Below are 17,158 nucleotides of genomic sequence, written 5' to 3' on the forward strand. Positions count from 1 at the left end.
TATTTTAGGAAAAGAGACAGTAGGTTAATTACGTATGAGTCTGGGGGAAATAGCAGTCAGATAGATTATTTTCTGGTTAGGAGGGCCGATAGGAGGTTAGTGAGGGATGTTAAAGTTATAGGAAGTGAGGAGTGTGTGCAGCAGCACAAACTATTGATTTGTGATATGGTGCTTAAAGAACAAATGATGAAAAAGAGGACTTATGTACCTAGGAGGAAAATATGGAAGCTGAAAAACCAAGTAGTAAGGGATGCCTTCTATAGCGAGTTGAGGAGAGTGGTGGCTGAACAGGGAGCTGTAGACAGAGGCGTTAATGAACAGTACAGAGCCCTCAAGAACAATTTCTTGAGAGTTACTGATGTAACATGCGGCTGGACAAGAGGACCACCAAGACATAAAGTAACTTGGTGGTGGGATGAGGGTGTAGAAGCTGCAATTAAGGAGAAAAGAAGGCTTTTCCGGGAATGGAAGAAGGGTGGTAGCAAAGAGGAATATTTGGCTGCCAAGCGTAGGGCTAGGAGAGAGGTATACAGGGCAAAGTCTGAGTCACAGAGACAATTACTTGATAACCTAAATCATGGGGAAAGGAAAAATATATTTAGGGTGGCAGGTCAGGTGAAGAGGGATAATCGGGATATCATAGGTGAGCAGTGTGTGAAGAATGATGAAGGAAGGGTAGTGGTGAACAGTGAGGATATTAAAGATGCATGGAGAGAGCATTATAACCGGTTGTTGAATGAGGAGTTTGACTGGAACAGGGAAGGTTTGGAGCCAGCAGATCCAGTGTCTGGCCCTTGGCCTTTGATTGATACTGCTACTGTGAGTGAGGCAATAGGCAGGATGAGGGTGGGGAAGGCAGCAGGTGTGTCTGGGTTGACTGCCGAAATGTTGAAGGCCTCAGGCGATATAGGGGTGAGTTTAGTCACTGACCTGATAAATAGGATTATTTATGAGTGTGTTGTCCCAGATGATTGGCTGAAGAGTGTAATTGTAAATGTGTATAAAGGGAAGGGTGATGCCCTGGAAAGAGGGAATTATAGAGGTATAAAGCTTTTAGATCAGATAATGAAGGTAATGGAGAGAGTTTTAGAAGGTATGATTAGAGAAAGAGTGAATATTGATGAGATGCAGTTTGGGTTTATGCCAGGTAGGGGGACCACTGATGCCATATTCATTGTTCGACAGCTTCAGGAAAAATATATTGGTAGGAGAAGGGATCTTTATTTTGTTTTTGTTGATTTGGAAAAGGCCTTTGACAGAGTCCCTAGAGAGGTGGTGAAGTGGGCAATGAGAAAGCTTGGCTTGGAGGAGTGGCTGGTTAGGGTGGTTATGGCCATGTATGTGGGTGCTCACACCCAGGTGAGAGTGAATGGAGATTTGAGTGATGAGTTTTCCGTGAATGTTGGTGTGCATCAGGGGTCAGTCTTGAGTCCCATGTTGTTTATCATGGTACTTGAAGCCCTTTCACGTGACTTTAGAAACGGACTCCCGTGGGAGTTGTTGTATGCTGATGATTTGGTGTTGATTGCAGAGAATGAAAGGGAGGCGGAGGAAAGGTTTAGGAAGTGGAGAGATGGTATGGGGCAAAAGGGTTTAAGGGTAAATGCAGATAAAACAAAAGTGATGATATCTAGGGTTGGTGGCGGTACTGTCAAAGACGAGGGAGAGTGGCCATGTGCAGTTTGCCACAAGGGCGTGGGAAGTAATTCCATCTTGTGCGGTGTGTGTGATAAATGGGTGCATAAGAGATGTAGTGGTATCAGAGGTAGACTGCGAGATAATGCTGATTTTATGTGTACGGCGTGCCGGGGTGAGCAGGTGGAGATCGTCAGACGTGAAAGAATTGAACTTGCTGGTGAATCTCTTGAGTGTGTGGAAGAGTTTTGTTATTTAGGAGACATGTTGTGTGCTGGAGGTGGGGCTGGAGCTAGCTCTGTGGCTAGGGTGAGAAGTGGTTGGAAGAAGTTCAGGGAGCTCTTGCCTCTCCTGACATTGAGGGGGCTCTCCCTACGTGCTAAGGGGTCTTTGTATGCAGCGTGTGTTAGGAGTGTAATGCTGTATGGCAGTGAGACCTGGGCAGTGAAGGAGGAAGACATTCGCCGGCTCAGACGTACAGAAATGACAATGATTAGGTGGATGTGCAGTGCGTCCCTGCGTCCAAGGCCTGGAGGGGCTGGGTTTACAATGGAAGAGTTGAGAGGTAGGATGGGACTGGAGTGTATTGGTGTTGTGATGAGGAGAGGTAGATTGAGGTGGTTTGGACATGTGGAGAGGATGGGGGATGATAGTTGGGTGAGGAAGGTGAGAAGTGTTAATATTGGGGGTGGGGTTATGAGGGGTAGACCGAGAAAGACATGGGACGAGGTCATTAAGTGTGACCTTAGGGTTAAGGGACTGAACAGGGAGGCTGCAATGGATCGTGCAGCATGGAGAGCCGCCATTAGGTGACCAAGGCCGACACATGCAAGCATGTTGGAGCCTTTAAAAACGAACGAACGAACGAAGAGAGTGAGAGCAATGTGAGTATAAGTGGTTGGGGAATGGCTGGGAGAAGAAGAGATGAGAGGAGGGAGGAAGAGATCAGTAGGTCGGAAGTAGTGGAAGCGATGAAGAAGATTAAGCTGGGAAAGGCCCCAGGAATTGATGGAGTGTGTGGTGAAATGCTTAGGTATGGGGGTGAGATTGTTGTGGAGTGGATTTGGAAGTTGTGTAGATTGGCTTGGGAAGAGGGAAGGGTTCCAGAGAACTGGAAATCAGGTATAATTGTTCCTCTGTACAAAGGAAAAGGGGAGAGAGAAGTATGTGGTAACCATAGGGGTATTTGCCTTCTTAGTGTGACTGGTAAAATATATGGTAGAATACTCATTGATAGGGTTAGGCATATGACAGAGGAGCTAGTTGGAGAAGAACAAGGGGGATTTAGGAAGGGAAAAGGGTGTGTAGATCAGATATTTGTTCTAAGATGTTTAGTGGAGAAGTATCTAGAGAAGGGAAGGAAAGTGTACGCTGCCTTCATGGACTTGGAGAAAGCTTATGACAGAATAGATAGGAAAGGTATGTGGAAGGTATTAAGAATATATGGAGTGGAGGGGAAATTGTTGAGTGCTGTGAAGAGTATGTACGAGGGAGCTAGGGCTACGGTGCGAGTGGATGGTGAGCTGAGTGAGTTCTTTGATCTCAATGTGGGACTGAAACAGGGGTGTGTAATGTCTCCATGGCTGTTTAATATATATATGGATGGGGTCGTAAAGGAGGTACAAGGTAGAGCAGTGGATGTGAGGGTGGCCCTAATGAATGAGGGTGAGATTTGGAAGCTTCCGGTGTTGCTGTTTGCTGATGATACAGTATTGTTGAGTGAAGATGAATGGGAGTTGCAAGGTTTGGTGAATGAATTTGGGACACTGTGTAGGAGGAGGAAGCTGAAAGTTAATGTAAACAAAAGTAAAGTTATGGTGTTTGAGAGGAATGAAGTCACAGAGTGTGCAGTGAGGTTGGATGGTGAGGATATGGAGAATGTGAGTGCATTCAAGTACTTGGGTAGTGTGATGAGTAAGGATGGAACTTTGGGGGATGAAGTACGTGAAAGGGTACAGCAGGGAAGGAAGGTTGTTGGCACACTGAAAGCAGTGATGAGAAATAGGGAGGTGAGTATGGAAGTTAAGAAGTCACTGCATGATGGTATTGTGATCCCTACCCTGACGTATGGAAGCGAGGCGTGGACCTTGCAAGAGGGGAACAAGTCAAGAGTGAGAGCAGTGGAAATGAGTTACTTGAGAGGAGCATGTGGAGTGACATGGAGGGACAGGTTGACGAATGAAGAAGTGAAGGAACGTTGTGGGGTAGATGTGGATGTGGTTGAAAAGATTAGGAGAAATACACTGAGGTGGTTTGGACATGTGGAGAGGATGGAGAATGAAAGACTGACTAAGAGGGTGTATGTAGGTGAGGTGGAGGGAGGGAGAGGGAGGGGTAGACCGAGGATGAGGTGGAGGGATGGAGTTGAGAGGTATATGAGGGAGGGGGGGGTGAGTTGGGGGGAGGGGAGTCAAATGGTGGGTGACAGAGTGACTTGGAGGCGTTTTGTCTGCGGCCACCCTTTGCGGGATTAGGGCGTCGGGCTATAGATAGATGAAATAATGTAGTAAAGTATAAAGCACCAGTACATATGCATTAAAAGAAATTCTTTTCTGTACAGTACAGCATTGGAGTACTGCTATCACCTGCCTAACAAGGTGATAATGACATTGCCCATGCCTGTGTGTGTGTGTGTCTGGCTGTTTCCAAAATACAGTAAACTCGCATTTTATACATGTTTGCTCTAAATATTTAAAAAATACCATAAGGCCATAAATGGGGTAAATCCACTTAAACTGCGAAATCGTTTCATTTTGGAAGGCTCCTACATGTTTGCATGCATCGGCCTTGGTCACCTAATGGCAGCTCTCCATGCTTCTTTATCTCTGGCAGCTTCCCTATTCAGTCCCTTATCCTTGAGGTCACACTGAATGACCACGTCCCAGGTCTTTTTCGGTCTACCTCTCGCAACCCTACCCGCAACATTAACACTTTTCACTTTCCGCACCCAATTATCATCCCCCATCCTCTCCACATGGCCAAAACATCTCAATCTACCTCTCCTCATCACAACACCAATACACTCCAGTCCCATCCTATTCCTCAACTCTTCCATCGTAAACCTAGCCCCCCTAGGTCTCACGCTCAGGGATGCACTGCACATCCATTTCTGTACATCTGAGCCTGCAAATATCCTCTTCCTTTATTGCCCAGGTCTCACTACCATACAGCACTACACTCCTAACACATGCTGCATACAAAGATCCCTTAGCATGGAGGAAGAGCCCTCTCAATGTCAGGGGAGGCAACAGCTCCCTGAACTTCTTCCAACCACTCCTCACTCTTGTCACATAGCTAGCTCTAGCCCCACCTTCATTACATAACATGCGCAATTTATTCAAAATACCGGTAACGGAAGATGTGAATCTGAAGCTCCTGCCGCTCTGTGCTAGCTTTGAGAGCTGCCACAAGATGGTGCGTATGGCAGTCTCTCCCAGTCCCAACAACTGCTCGTTTTGGTACACGGTTTTGCTAGACTTTCATCATGGCAGGTAAGCATCCAGCTATTAAAAGTAAAGCTCGTCTATCACTCAGAAAATCCCAAGGCCCTGAAGGTAAGACTGGCTTTTAAATTCACATCCTTGGTCTTAGTAAAAGTTTGAATTTAATTTGCTTTCACTAGGGATCATTAAGACTTGCTTTCTCTCATCAGGGGGCTCACTCCATTGTCTTTTTTCGTGCTGTGGGATACTACTGTGTGGCTGTAGAGAACAGTCAGTGACTCAGTATGTTTGCATGTGTGTTTATATGCATATTTGTTTGTGTGAATGAATACTCTTTCATCCAACTGTCTGGAATAAACTATAGGCCTAGTGTATGATATGGAAGCTAAATATACATATATATTTGCAGCAGTTAAAGAATGTATCCCTTTCATTATCCTATATTTCTTATGAAATTATTCATCATCACCATCATCATCATCATCATCCAGACCTCCTTTCCCACCCAAGGGCAGGGTGGGGAGTAGCAATGTCCAGACAGCCCAAATTTCCCCAGTCCAATGGGCCATGCTTCCATTCACTTATCATTCAAGCCCCCGGAATCCTGGCTCCATCAGAATGCCAAAAACATTCACCACATCAATTATTTGTTGTACCGATACTTATCTATTCATCATTTATCCATGCACAGAATGACTGATTTCTATCTCACCTCTGGTGAAAATACCATATCCTCAAGGGAATGTTCCAGTTCATGATGCGAAGAGTCCCTTACAATTACTGTGGGCGCAATGGTGGAGGCAGGAATGTGTGATGGCAGGGATGCGGTGAGGGAGGTACGAGTGGGTGAGATGGGGGAGGTGGGAGTGTGTAAAGTGAGAGATGAAGTAAGGGTGCATGATGAGAGGGACGAGGTGAGGGAAGTAGGTGGTGGTGTGACAAGAGATGGGTCACTACTGGAACGTTCAGCAACCTCTCCTCTCTCTCCATGGATCCCAAGTCTCATACTTTGTGTCACAATCTGAAAATATTTAAGACAAAAGAAACCAGTCAAGAATATGGCTTTAAAACATATTGAAGGCTATTACTCCATGCATCCCAACAATCATGATTTCTGTTTATATACCGTATCAACCAATCCTCTACTGCTACATCAGGAGTGCCAATCACAATCTGAAAATATTTAGGATCCTAACTACCAGACTAAAATCAAGCCTCACTAATAGTCTCAGATGTGTGTAGGAAGGATGACTACTACTTTAAATGAGGCAGCTTTAAGTAAGACATGGTTTTGGTTATAGATTTGGGACTGGATGGATGAAAACAAGACAAAGTTCACTTCTGACTTCAAAACATAATATACTTAGTTATATGCAACACTAGTAACACAGTAATGGGTGCTGATTTAAGACCAACTAATAATGAAACAACACTGAATGAACACTACAAGAACTTCTCCCTCTCTATGTTTTACAAGAATCATATGCTAATTTGTGCCATGATATGGAAATGGACAGCTGGTGGTCTTGTAGGTTAGGGTGCTTCAAGTGGATCTCATTCATCCGAGTGAAAGTTGGAGGTCATTGCACAAATTAATGCCACTCAGAGGTGGGTGATTAATAACACTCGCCTCATACATCTGAATTAAACGGCCTATCCCAAAGCTCCTATGGTCCTGATGGGAGAACAAGGATTAGATATGAAAAATAAATAAATAAACAACCTCTACGTATCTCCAGAATATACTGTATGTGACAATTTCATACTTAATCCCTTGAATCTAAGTGACATACTATTTTTGCTTATACCTGCTAATACCAAGTTTCATTCAACTTAGGAATTGCCTCTCATACTGATGGGATTTAGTATAGCATTATTTAAAACCCTCCAGTTAAAAATATTTAATCCAAGGCTGAATTAAATTATCAGCAGATGGCTAGATTACAATGAGAAATATACAGTACAATGACTGGGTTACGATAACTTATCTTTTTTCAACATGATTCCCAAGAATTACTGTATAATTTGAGTAGCAATTTGAAAATATTTAGGAACCCATGAACAATACCTTGTCTATCATCATCACCATCCAGACCTCCTTTCCCACCTGAGAACAGGGTGAGGAGTAGAAATTTCCAGACAGCCCAAACTTCATTCATCATTCATTCATTGCCAGACGCCATGTATCCCAAACGGGGTGGCCAAGGGCTCAGAGTTAATTGTTTTACAGGGAGGGGCACTAATCCTCCACCAACCCCACTTGACACGAAACTTGCCCAATCTAATGGGCCACGCTTCCATTCACTTATTCAAATCCCCGGAATCCTGGCTCTATCTGATATGCCAAAAACATTCACCACGTATATACTGCAGCTTCACGTAAATGTATCCAAAAGAGTCAATCCGAATGCTGTCATGTTAAAAAGGGGTTCCAAATCCATAATCATGCACTTCTCCTCACAATATTCATCCAGCCAGCCTGATCTCATGTCAGTCCCCTGGCCTCAGGCCTTCACCAACTTCCAAATCTCTCCTCCTCACACACTCATCCACCATATCCCTCCACCTTCTCCTTGGCCTACCTCGCCTCCTCCTTCTTTCAAATTCGCTCAGATATACCATTTTCACCACTCTGTCGTTATCCATTCTCTCCACATGACCATACCATCTCAGTACACTCTCTTCGATTCTGGTGTCCACAGACGTCCTCACTCCACATCTTTCACGAAGCACATTACCGGTACTGTATTTGCATATTAACAATGGTAAATATTTCCTTTATTACTGTTTCCTATTTTTTTGTGTTTTTTTCTTCCATTTGTCAGTATTTTTTAGTTCATTTGAGTGTTTTGAGGCCTCATTTGTGGTGCAAATGAATAATAACCATAAAATGACTATGGCAATTTTGGGCCTAATCTAAGTGTTTAACTAAACCTAACCCAACCTAGTTTAACTGTACCTAATAATTTAATCTACCCTAACTTAACCTAACCTATCCAAACCCAGCATCCAGTTGGGAAGTTGGGACATGAAAGCCACCTTTCAATATGTTCAGCAAGATTCGGTAATATTCATTTCCACACAAAAAAACACATACAGGCATATACTATATGACAGCACAAATCCAATGAGTATGGTATGACTGCCCACTAAAGAAATGGCAATAAAGGAAATAAATACAGTACCTCAACAACTTCCTGCTATTACATGAAATACAAAATACACACGAAATTGGTAACTTGGCATAGCCTACACCCTTTGACTGACCATGACCACGTTATCTTCAGAAATCCCTGGCACAGTTGTCTCTACAAGTTAAATGGCAATTTTGAATCAATCAGCCTTCTTCCAAGCATATTTCCCGGCATTACTTACATGTTGTTATTCCTCACGTCATTGTACGAAGAATGATATTGAGCAGCAACAGGTTGACTCACATACTGTGGTGCGTTTCATTATATCTTCATCTGGGGAAAACTATCGATTCAGTAATAATATCAATCGCAGGCATCCAGACTTTATATCTAATTGGACTCTGATTTTTTTTTCGATGACAGCAACAAAAAATAAGTAAAATTATGAAAAGCAGCTCAATATTAGAGTACGAACATTTTGCCTAGACTGGCCATTCTTGTCAGTTTGTTTACATTACGGAAAACACACACACACACACACACACACACACACACACACACACACACACACATATATATATATATATATATATATATATATATATATATATATATATATATATATATATATATATATATATATATGAAGATAGGACAAATATGCCAATTATTGTAGTTACAAAGCTACTGAATACTGGTATATATATATATATATATATATATATATATATATATATATATATATATATATATATATATATATATATATATATATATATATATATATATATATATATATATATATATATATATAGGTATAGGTGGGAAAATATATATATATATATATATATATATATATATATATATATATATATATATATATATATATATATATATAGGTATAGGTGGGGATACCCACCATGAGGCGCTTAGCCGCAATGCTCATCTCCGTAACTTAGACCTTTGAGCCTGTGGCGGGTTTTTTCACCCAATATCCTGGGATACAAAGCCACAAAATAATTCAGGCTACCACAGTACTTAGCCGTTATTCATCCTTCTATCTCAGAGGCTATTTTGAACTATTTTACCGGAAATAATCATTAATAAATTTTCCAAAACAGCGTAATCAAGAATTACCATGAGTAATCTGCTTAAAAACCTTCCACACATCCCGTAAGTTGCTAAGTCATGAATGAGTGCACTGAGGATGCAGAAGTCGAACAGACTGAAACAGGTGTCGAATCGGCAACTTATGTTGTGAAGCTATTCTGGAAATAATACAAGTCTTTCGAACTGTAGCCTACTATAATTAACTTACATATCGTTGCAGTGTTATGGAAAGTGACGTTGAAAATGCGTGTAAAACCATTAAAACTATGTTGTTAAAAAAAAAAAAAAAAAAAAAAAAGTTAAGCAACACTCGATCCTTGACGAATCCGCTTCCTCCTATGACCTTAAAACCAAGATTTTTCAAACGGTATCCAGAGTCAGACTTTGATGCATGATCGTGGAGGGTGCAGACATGTTTTGCTCTCTAGATTTTTAGGGTTGCCCAACCGGCGTTTTTTTTTTTTTTTTAAACCCTCCTGGTGACCGCCAGTCTAGCTAGTTTCATTTACCTTCCTTCCCTGTTAGTTTGAAACAGTAGGTGTCTGTTCATTTGTTCTGAGACTGTCTTTGCTTACATGCCTCTGGAGTGTTCCCCTCATTAATCGCTCTGGGGTGTGAAATTGTGAACAGACACAGACGCTGCCTCCCGAGAGTGGTTTGAGAGGGCAATCTCAAACTTAGACGTTTTACCTCAGTTGTTTTGACACGCCACTGCCGCCTCTCCCTTTGAATCTCTGACTGCTATGAACTGACCGCCCCCAGACTGAACGGCCCCAGACACGTACACCCCTCGACATCCCTGTTAATAATGCGTCACACGTTGTACTTCATGCGGTTGATTAGTCTCCGTCCGCACTCACATTTTCCATTTCCTCCTCATATCCAGCCTCACTGTGCATTCAGTGGCTTCATTTTTCTCGAAGACCATAACTTAACCCTTCCCTACATTCACCTTTAGATTCCGTTTCTTAAACACTCTTCCAAACTCATTCACCAAGCCTTGCAGTTCCCCTTCGTCTTAATTTAATAGTACAGTATCATCTGCAAACAACAGTAGCCTACAGGCAGTTAACACTGCTCTCTCTCATTAGGGTCGACACAACATAAAATGCCCTACCTTGTACCTTTTTTACAACCCCATCCATATACAGATTGAAAAACCAAGGGGACATGACATCCCTGTTTCAATCCAACACTCAAATAGAAAAGTTCATCAGTTCACTATCCACACGCACTGCAGCCTTAGCACCCTCATACATACTCTTCACGACATTGAACAACTTCCCAGAGACTCCATATATTCTTAATACTTTCCACATTCCTTGTCTATCCACCCTGTCAAATGCTTTCTCCAAATCCATGAAGGCTGAATACAGCTTCTTTCCCTTCTTTAAATTTTTCCACTATAGACCCAAGAATGTATATCTGATCTACACAAACTCTTCCCTTCCTAAAACCTGCCTGTTCTTCTCCAACTAATTCCTCTTTTATTTCCCTAACTCTGTCAATAGGTTTCCTTCCATATATTTTCCTATTACATTAAGAAGACAAATGCCCCTGTGATTACCACACACTTCTTTTACCCCTTTTCCTTGAACAGGAGAATAATAATATCCAATCCTCCAGGACTCTATTGTCCTCCCAAACCAATCAGCACATCTTCCATAACCATTCTACTACTATCTCTCCCCCATGCTTCAGCATTTCGCCACACAGTCTATCAGTTCCTGGGGATTTCCCCATTTTGACACTCTTCATTACTTCCACTACTTCCATCCTACTGATTTCTTCTTGTCTTCTCACCTCTCTCCCTCTCCCAGCCATTCCCCAGCCACTTATACTCAACATTATTTTCATTCTCTATGTTCAATAATTCCTTAAAGTGTTCTCTCTATCTCCTCGCTTTTTCTCCCTTCTCCACTAGCAATCTAGCCACCATTTTTATCTTTTACTCCACGAATTATTTCTTTATCACCCTGTCTAACTCTCTTTACCTCTTTCCAGAATATTTTCTTACATTCCCTCCACTTTGCACTCAAATTCTTTCCAAGTTCCTCATCCACTCACTTCTTACTCTCTCTTACTAGTCTTTTCACCTCTCTCATCCTTTCTACATACAACTCTCTCTTCCGTCCCTCAACTTCCTCCACGCCCATGTTTCTCATCCACGCTTTCTTCTTTTGTGCCACAGCCTGTCTCACCTTTTCATTCCACGTCCCCCATTTGCTCCAAATCATATTTACCGAATCGCTCGTCCATATGTCTCTTATATTCTGTTTTTTTTTTTTTTTTTTTTTCATCCTCTTGCAACGTTTCTATCCTCCTTGTATGGAGGACGTGGCATGAGGATGATGGTGACATGAGGATTATGGTGACATGGCGATGATGATGATGATGATGATGGTGATGAAAGTGACATGAGGATGATGGTGACATGATGGTGATGGTGACATGATGGTGATGGTGACATGATGGTGATGGTGATGTAGTTGATATCAAAATGAAAATGATATCAGGAGCAAGACAAAATGACGATGAAGATGACAAAGCGATGAGGGTGCTGTAGCTGATATCAAAATGAAAATGATATCAGGAAACAAATGACATGACAGAAAATGACGTGACTGTGACGGTGGTCATGAGAGTGAAGGTGTTCACGGTGATGTAGAGAAATGAAAGGGATGGAGGGGGGCAAGAGGTAGAAGGGGGGTAAGAGGAATGAGGGCATCAAGAGAATTATGAGGGGCAAGAGGAAGAAGAGGTTCGAGAGGAGGGAGGTGTTGAGGAGGAGGAGCAGGAGGAGTAGAAAGTAAAGTGTTAAGGGGGGTTGGAGGACAAGGGGGATAAGGAAGAGGAGAGGGTGAGGTGTTAGGGGGGGTTGGAGGACAAGGGGCAGAAGGAGGACGAGGAGAGGGTGGTGTGTTAGGGGGGGTTGGAGGACAAGGGGGGGAAGGAAGTAGAGAGGGTGGTGTGTTAGGGGGGGTTGGAGGACAAGGGGGGAAGGAAGAGGAGAGGGTGGAGTGTTAGGGGGGGTTGGAGGACAAGGGGCAGAAGGAAGAGGAGAGGGTGGAGTGTTAGGGGGGGTTGGAGGACAAGGGGGGGAAGGAAGAGGAGAGGGTGGGGTGTTAGGGGGGGTTGGAGGACAAGGGGGGGAAGGAAGAGGAGAGGGTGGGGTGTTAGGGGGGTTGGAGGACAAGGGGGGGAAGGAAGAGGAGAGGGTGGGGTGTTAAGGGGGGGGGGGTTGGAGGACAAGGGGATGACGGGAATGGTGTGGAAGTCTGAAGCACTTGGGGTACGTGACCAACTTGCACTGCCTTATCCTATAGCAGTAGTTTCAGAGGCAGGGTCAGTTGAAGTTTCCAGTTTTTCAAATGCTGAGTATGATATCCATCTGGAGCCTCTGCTTAATATATTGGCTATGTTGTCATTGGAGGTGATAATCTTCAGTTGATATGCGTGTATCAATTGCGGAGCCTGTGTGGTGTTGCTAGATTTTCATTGAAGAAGGAAGTTGGGCAGGTAACTTTCATCTCTTGATCTGGTGGCCTGAAAACACATTCAAACTGTTGCTTTAAGATTTCTGCAATTTCATGTGGCTGGCTCTCCTGTCCTCCATCTGCGTTGTTTGTCAGGAATACGTCCAAGAGATAGGCTTTATGGTCAGGATTATCTTGTATTCTGGTTGGTTGTTTTGCCAACTGAGTGAGTTTAAACGATTCTGCAACATCTCTCATTCTAGACCAGTATCGTCAGTCCTGGCAGAATGCAATAACCATTCTACATGATGGACGTTAAAATAACCCAAAACGGTAATTTCAGTGGTAAGAGTGAGGTTAAGGTTAGTCAACTGTGTGGATATGGAGTCAAATACATTGGGTTCTGAAGAAGCATTGGAGGAGGGATAAACTGCACAGATATATTTGGCAATATTTAGATAATTTAGTTTGTATAATGAATAATCAAAGTTAACAGAAGTGAAGTTCAAAATGGTATCAACTGAAGTCCAGACCTGATATAAGAACAGGTGCCATCCTTGTTACAGGATCTTGTGAGGAGATGGTAACCAGGAAAAGAAAATGGTGGTATGAAGATGAAGGTGATGTGAGGATGATGGTGATTTGAGGATGATGGTGATTTGAGGACGAAGCTGATATGAGGATGATGGTGATATGAGGACGAAGGTGATATGAGGATGATGGTGATATGAGGATGATGGTGATATGAGGATGATGGTGATATGAGGACGAAGGTGATATGAGGATGAAGGTGATATGAGGATGATGGTGATGTGAGGACGAAGGTGATATGAGGATGATTATGGTGATGAAGGTGATGTAGCCGATATCAAAATGAAACTGATATCAGGAGCAAGATGAAATGAAGATGACGAGGCGATGGGGGTGATGTAGCTGATATCAAAATGAGAATGATATCAGGAGCAAGATGAAATGACGAAGATGACGAGGCGGTGAGGGTGATGTAGCTGATATCAAAATGAGAATGATATCAGGAAGATGATGATATGACAATGACGCGACCGTGACGGTGGTCATGAGTGTGAAGGTGTTCACGGTGCTGCAGGGAAATTAAAGGGATGGAGGGGGGCAAGAGGTAGAAGGGGGGCAAGAGGAATGAGGGCATCAAAAGAATTATGAGGGGCAAGAGGAAGAAGAGGTTCGAGAGGAGGGAGGTGTTGAGAAGGAGGAGCAGGAGAAGAGGGTGGTGTGTTAGGGGGGGTTGGAGGACAAGCGGCGGAAGGAGGAGGAGAGGGTGGTGTGTTAGGGGGGGTTGGAGGACAAGGGGGGGAAGGAAGAGGAGAGGTTGGAGTGTTAGGGGGGGTTGGAGGACAAGGGGGGAAAGGAAGAGGAGAGGTTGGTGTGTTAGGGGGGGTTGGAGGACAAGGGGGGGAAGGAAGAGGAGAGGGTGGGGTGTTAGGGGGGGTTGGTGGGGAAGAGGGTGACGGGAATGGTGTGGGAGGCAGGGGCGTTGCCTCTTTTCTTGCCTGTGCCAATCTCTCTACCCTCACCCTCTCCCGCTCTGCTCTCTTCCTCTCCCTCATCTCCTCTTTAACTTTTTCCTTCTCGATTCTCGCCCTTTCTCTCTCTTCCCTCTTCCTTTCCTTCTCAGCCTTTGCCTTCGTCCGCTCATCCTTCGCCCTCTCCTTCTCAGCCTTGGCCATCTCCCGCATCTCCTGCTTAACCTTCTTTATCTCTTCTTTAGCTGTCCTTCTTTCCTCCTCCTTGGCCACCGTCCATCTCTCCCTCATCTTCTCTCTCAACTTCCTTCTTATCAGCGTGCCCAACTCCTCCGCAATGACTTTCTCTGCCTGTTCCCTCATGGCCGTCATCATCTCCTCCCTCACCTTCCACTCTGTCGTTCTCAAGACGGCCTTGTCCTCACTCCTGTCCTGCGCCATCAGCTGCCGAAGCTTTGCCATCTTGGCCTCCACTCTCGGCACTCCCTTCACCCTCACCTGCCGCATCACCAGTAACTGGACCACCCGCCTCTCCACCGACTTAACACTTCCCTCCTGACCCATCTCCTGCTGCCCTAACCGCTTCCAGTACAGCTCCTGCTGCAGCTTCATCCCCCTCTCATTGGTGACATCCACTAACCACTTCATGTTATTCCCAAGCCAAATGCCTATCACCCTTCCTTTCTTAACAGCCTTTTCCTTCATCCTCTTCTCAAACTCCTCTAGTGCCTCTTCCTTCTCCTCCTCATTTTCCTCCACGTCCTCGCCACTCCTCTCATCCTTTTCTTTTTCACACTCGTCAAGGAATTTTTTCATCTTTTGAAACTTCATTTTACAAAGATATTCCTTTTTTTCTTTTATAGTACAAATTTAACTGCAAAGTCAAAATATTGTCTACTCATGTGTGCTCAGCCTCTTTGGTCATGAAATTCAGATGCAATGTACGCGTTTATCAGCATCATTGTCATCATTGCCGTCATCCTCATGATTTTTTCTCATCATCATCATCATCATCATCATCATCACCTTCATCATTATAAGTTTGTCATCATCATCTTCATCATTAGTTTCTCATCATCATCATCATTATCATCATCATCATCATCATCATCATAAGTTTCTCATCATCATGGCGTTGAAAGGAAGAATCTAATTTTTATGATGGAAAATCCGATGAAGAGGGAAAACAGGGATATCATAGGTGGGCAGATTGTGAAGAATGATGAAGCAAAGGTGATGATGAACAGTGAGGGCGTAATAGGGCCGAAGAGAGGGGGGGGTGGGGCCAGCTGGGGACAATTCCCTGGGCTGGGCCTGAGGGGGACGGCCTCTGCGCCCTCCAAGATGGTGTTGCGATGGAGGAAAGTATAACATTGCGTAGTTCACTTCATAATGACACACTGGATCTCTAAAGAAAATATATCAAAGCAAGTAGGAGTAGTTATATGTCACCCCATTAAAAGAAGGCTATGTATAGCGTTTACAGTACAGAGTTGTATATCACAGTACTATATGTCCTACTGAAGAGGCCGAGGGATGTAAAGAACTACTGACTCGCCGTCTTCTTTTGTCTGCTATACACTTATCAGTTAGTCAGAAATATTTATACTTCATGAGTACATGACATGATCGTAAACTTTAATGTATTCATTTGTTTCCTTACGTTACTAAATAGTATTTCTCATTTTTCTTAACATAATATACTACAGTATAATTTTCTTTTACTTATTATCGTTGTTATACAGCCAGGGAGGGGAAGGTGTTATGGCGCAGCAGGGTTCTTTTGGCAGTACATTAATGTGCCGTGACGCACTGCCTTGGGCGCAGTCTAGTCGTGCGCTAGACTTCAAATAATATAATTATTCAGCACAGCTTTCGAGGGTAGAGGAGCCCGTTGTCGATAATCTTGCCACGGGCCTGGTGATGGCTGTCGGCAGCTTTAGTTAGAACAAACACGCCATTATAATGGAATTATGGGTACACAGTATTTTATATTGACGCTCACAAGTTTTTACGGCTGACTGACCCTGAAGACTATCTATCTATCTATATACCTAGGCTGCTTCCCCCAAGGAAAGGGAGGTAGCCGAGACAGGACGACTCACTCTCCATTTACTCATCCATTCAAACACATTCATTCGCATCTTAGCCCCAAAGGGGAGAACGGACAGATCCTCACCGCATCACACCGCACAAGGGTCAACTGCGCAATGCAATCAGTGACATCCGCAGCAGGGCCCGACAGCAGAACTGGTTTACCCCTGCCACATCATAACAGACCCATCCCCTTACCCGCACCTGACCTGACTAGCTGATCAGACCAAATGCGGGAGAATATCCCCTCAGGGCTGCGTCATCACTTATTCATTCACAATTTCTCTCCATTTATTTCTGTCACGCACAGCCACTCTTCCTTGCTCAACAGACATCCCTCTCGCATCCAGCGCTCTCTTCACACTGTCCATCCATCCTATTCGTGGTCTCCCTCTCAGCCTTACTCCTCTCACATCAGATCTCGTTATCTTTTTCACCAATCGTTCATTATCCATTCTCTCCATATGCCCAAACCATTGCAACACCCTCTGCTCAACTCTACCAGCCATCTCCCGAACAACTCCAGTTCTCCTTCGCACTTCATCATTTCGCACTCGATCCATACGCGTCACTCCACACATACTCCTCAGACATCTCATCTCCATTACATTCAAACTTTTCCTCTCTGCTACACCCACATTCCATGTTTCAGCCCCATATAACGCAGTCGGTACCACAACACCCTCATACAGCCTTCTCTTTACATCCATTCTAAGCGAACGACATTTAAACACTTTTTTCATTCCTCCCAGCACCTTTCCTACTTC

At 43.8% G+C, this 17,158-nt stretch overlaps 1 protein-coding gene across 1 annotated transcript in view; it reads right to left on the minus strand.

The window, feature by feature from the left end:
• The window catches only part of GrlHz (Gustatory receptor-like Holozoa), a 55,406-nt gene extending 40,293 nt beyond the window's left edge, over positions 1 to 15,113 (minus strand). Inside the window, exons 1-2 of the mRNA XM_080281223.1 lie at positions 14,685 to 15,113; positions 5,791 to 6,099 (exon numbers count right to left, since the gene is read on the minus strand). Coding sequence (XP_080137349.1) covers positions 5,791 to 6,099; positions 14,685 to 15,113 — 738 coding nt within the window. The remainder of the gene's footprint in view (positions 1 to 5,790; positions 6,100 to 14,684) is intronic.
• Between the last annotated feature and the right edge of the window lie 2,045 nt (positions 15,114 to 17,158).

This window comes from Coenobita brevimanus, chromosome 88 (assembly GCF_032717465.1).
Source record: "Coenobita brevimanus isolate Jiangsu-jjx chromosome 88, ASM3271746v2, whole genome shotgun sequence".
NCBI classification, from domain to species: domain Eukaryota; kingdom Metazoa; phylum Arthropoda; class Malacostraca; order Decapoda; family Coenobitidae; genus Coenobita; species Coenobita brevimanus.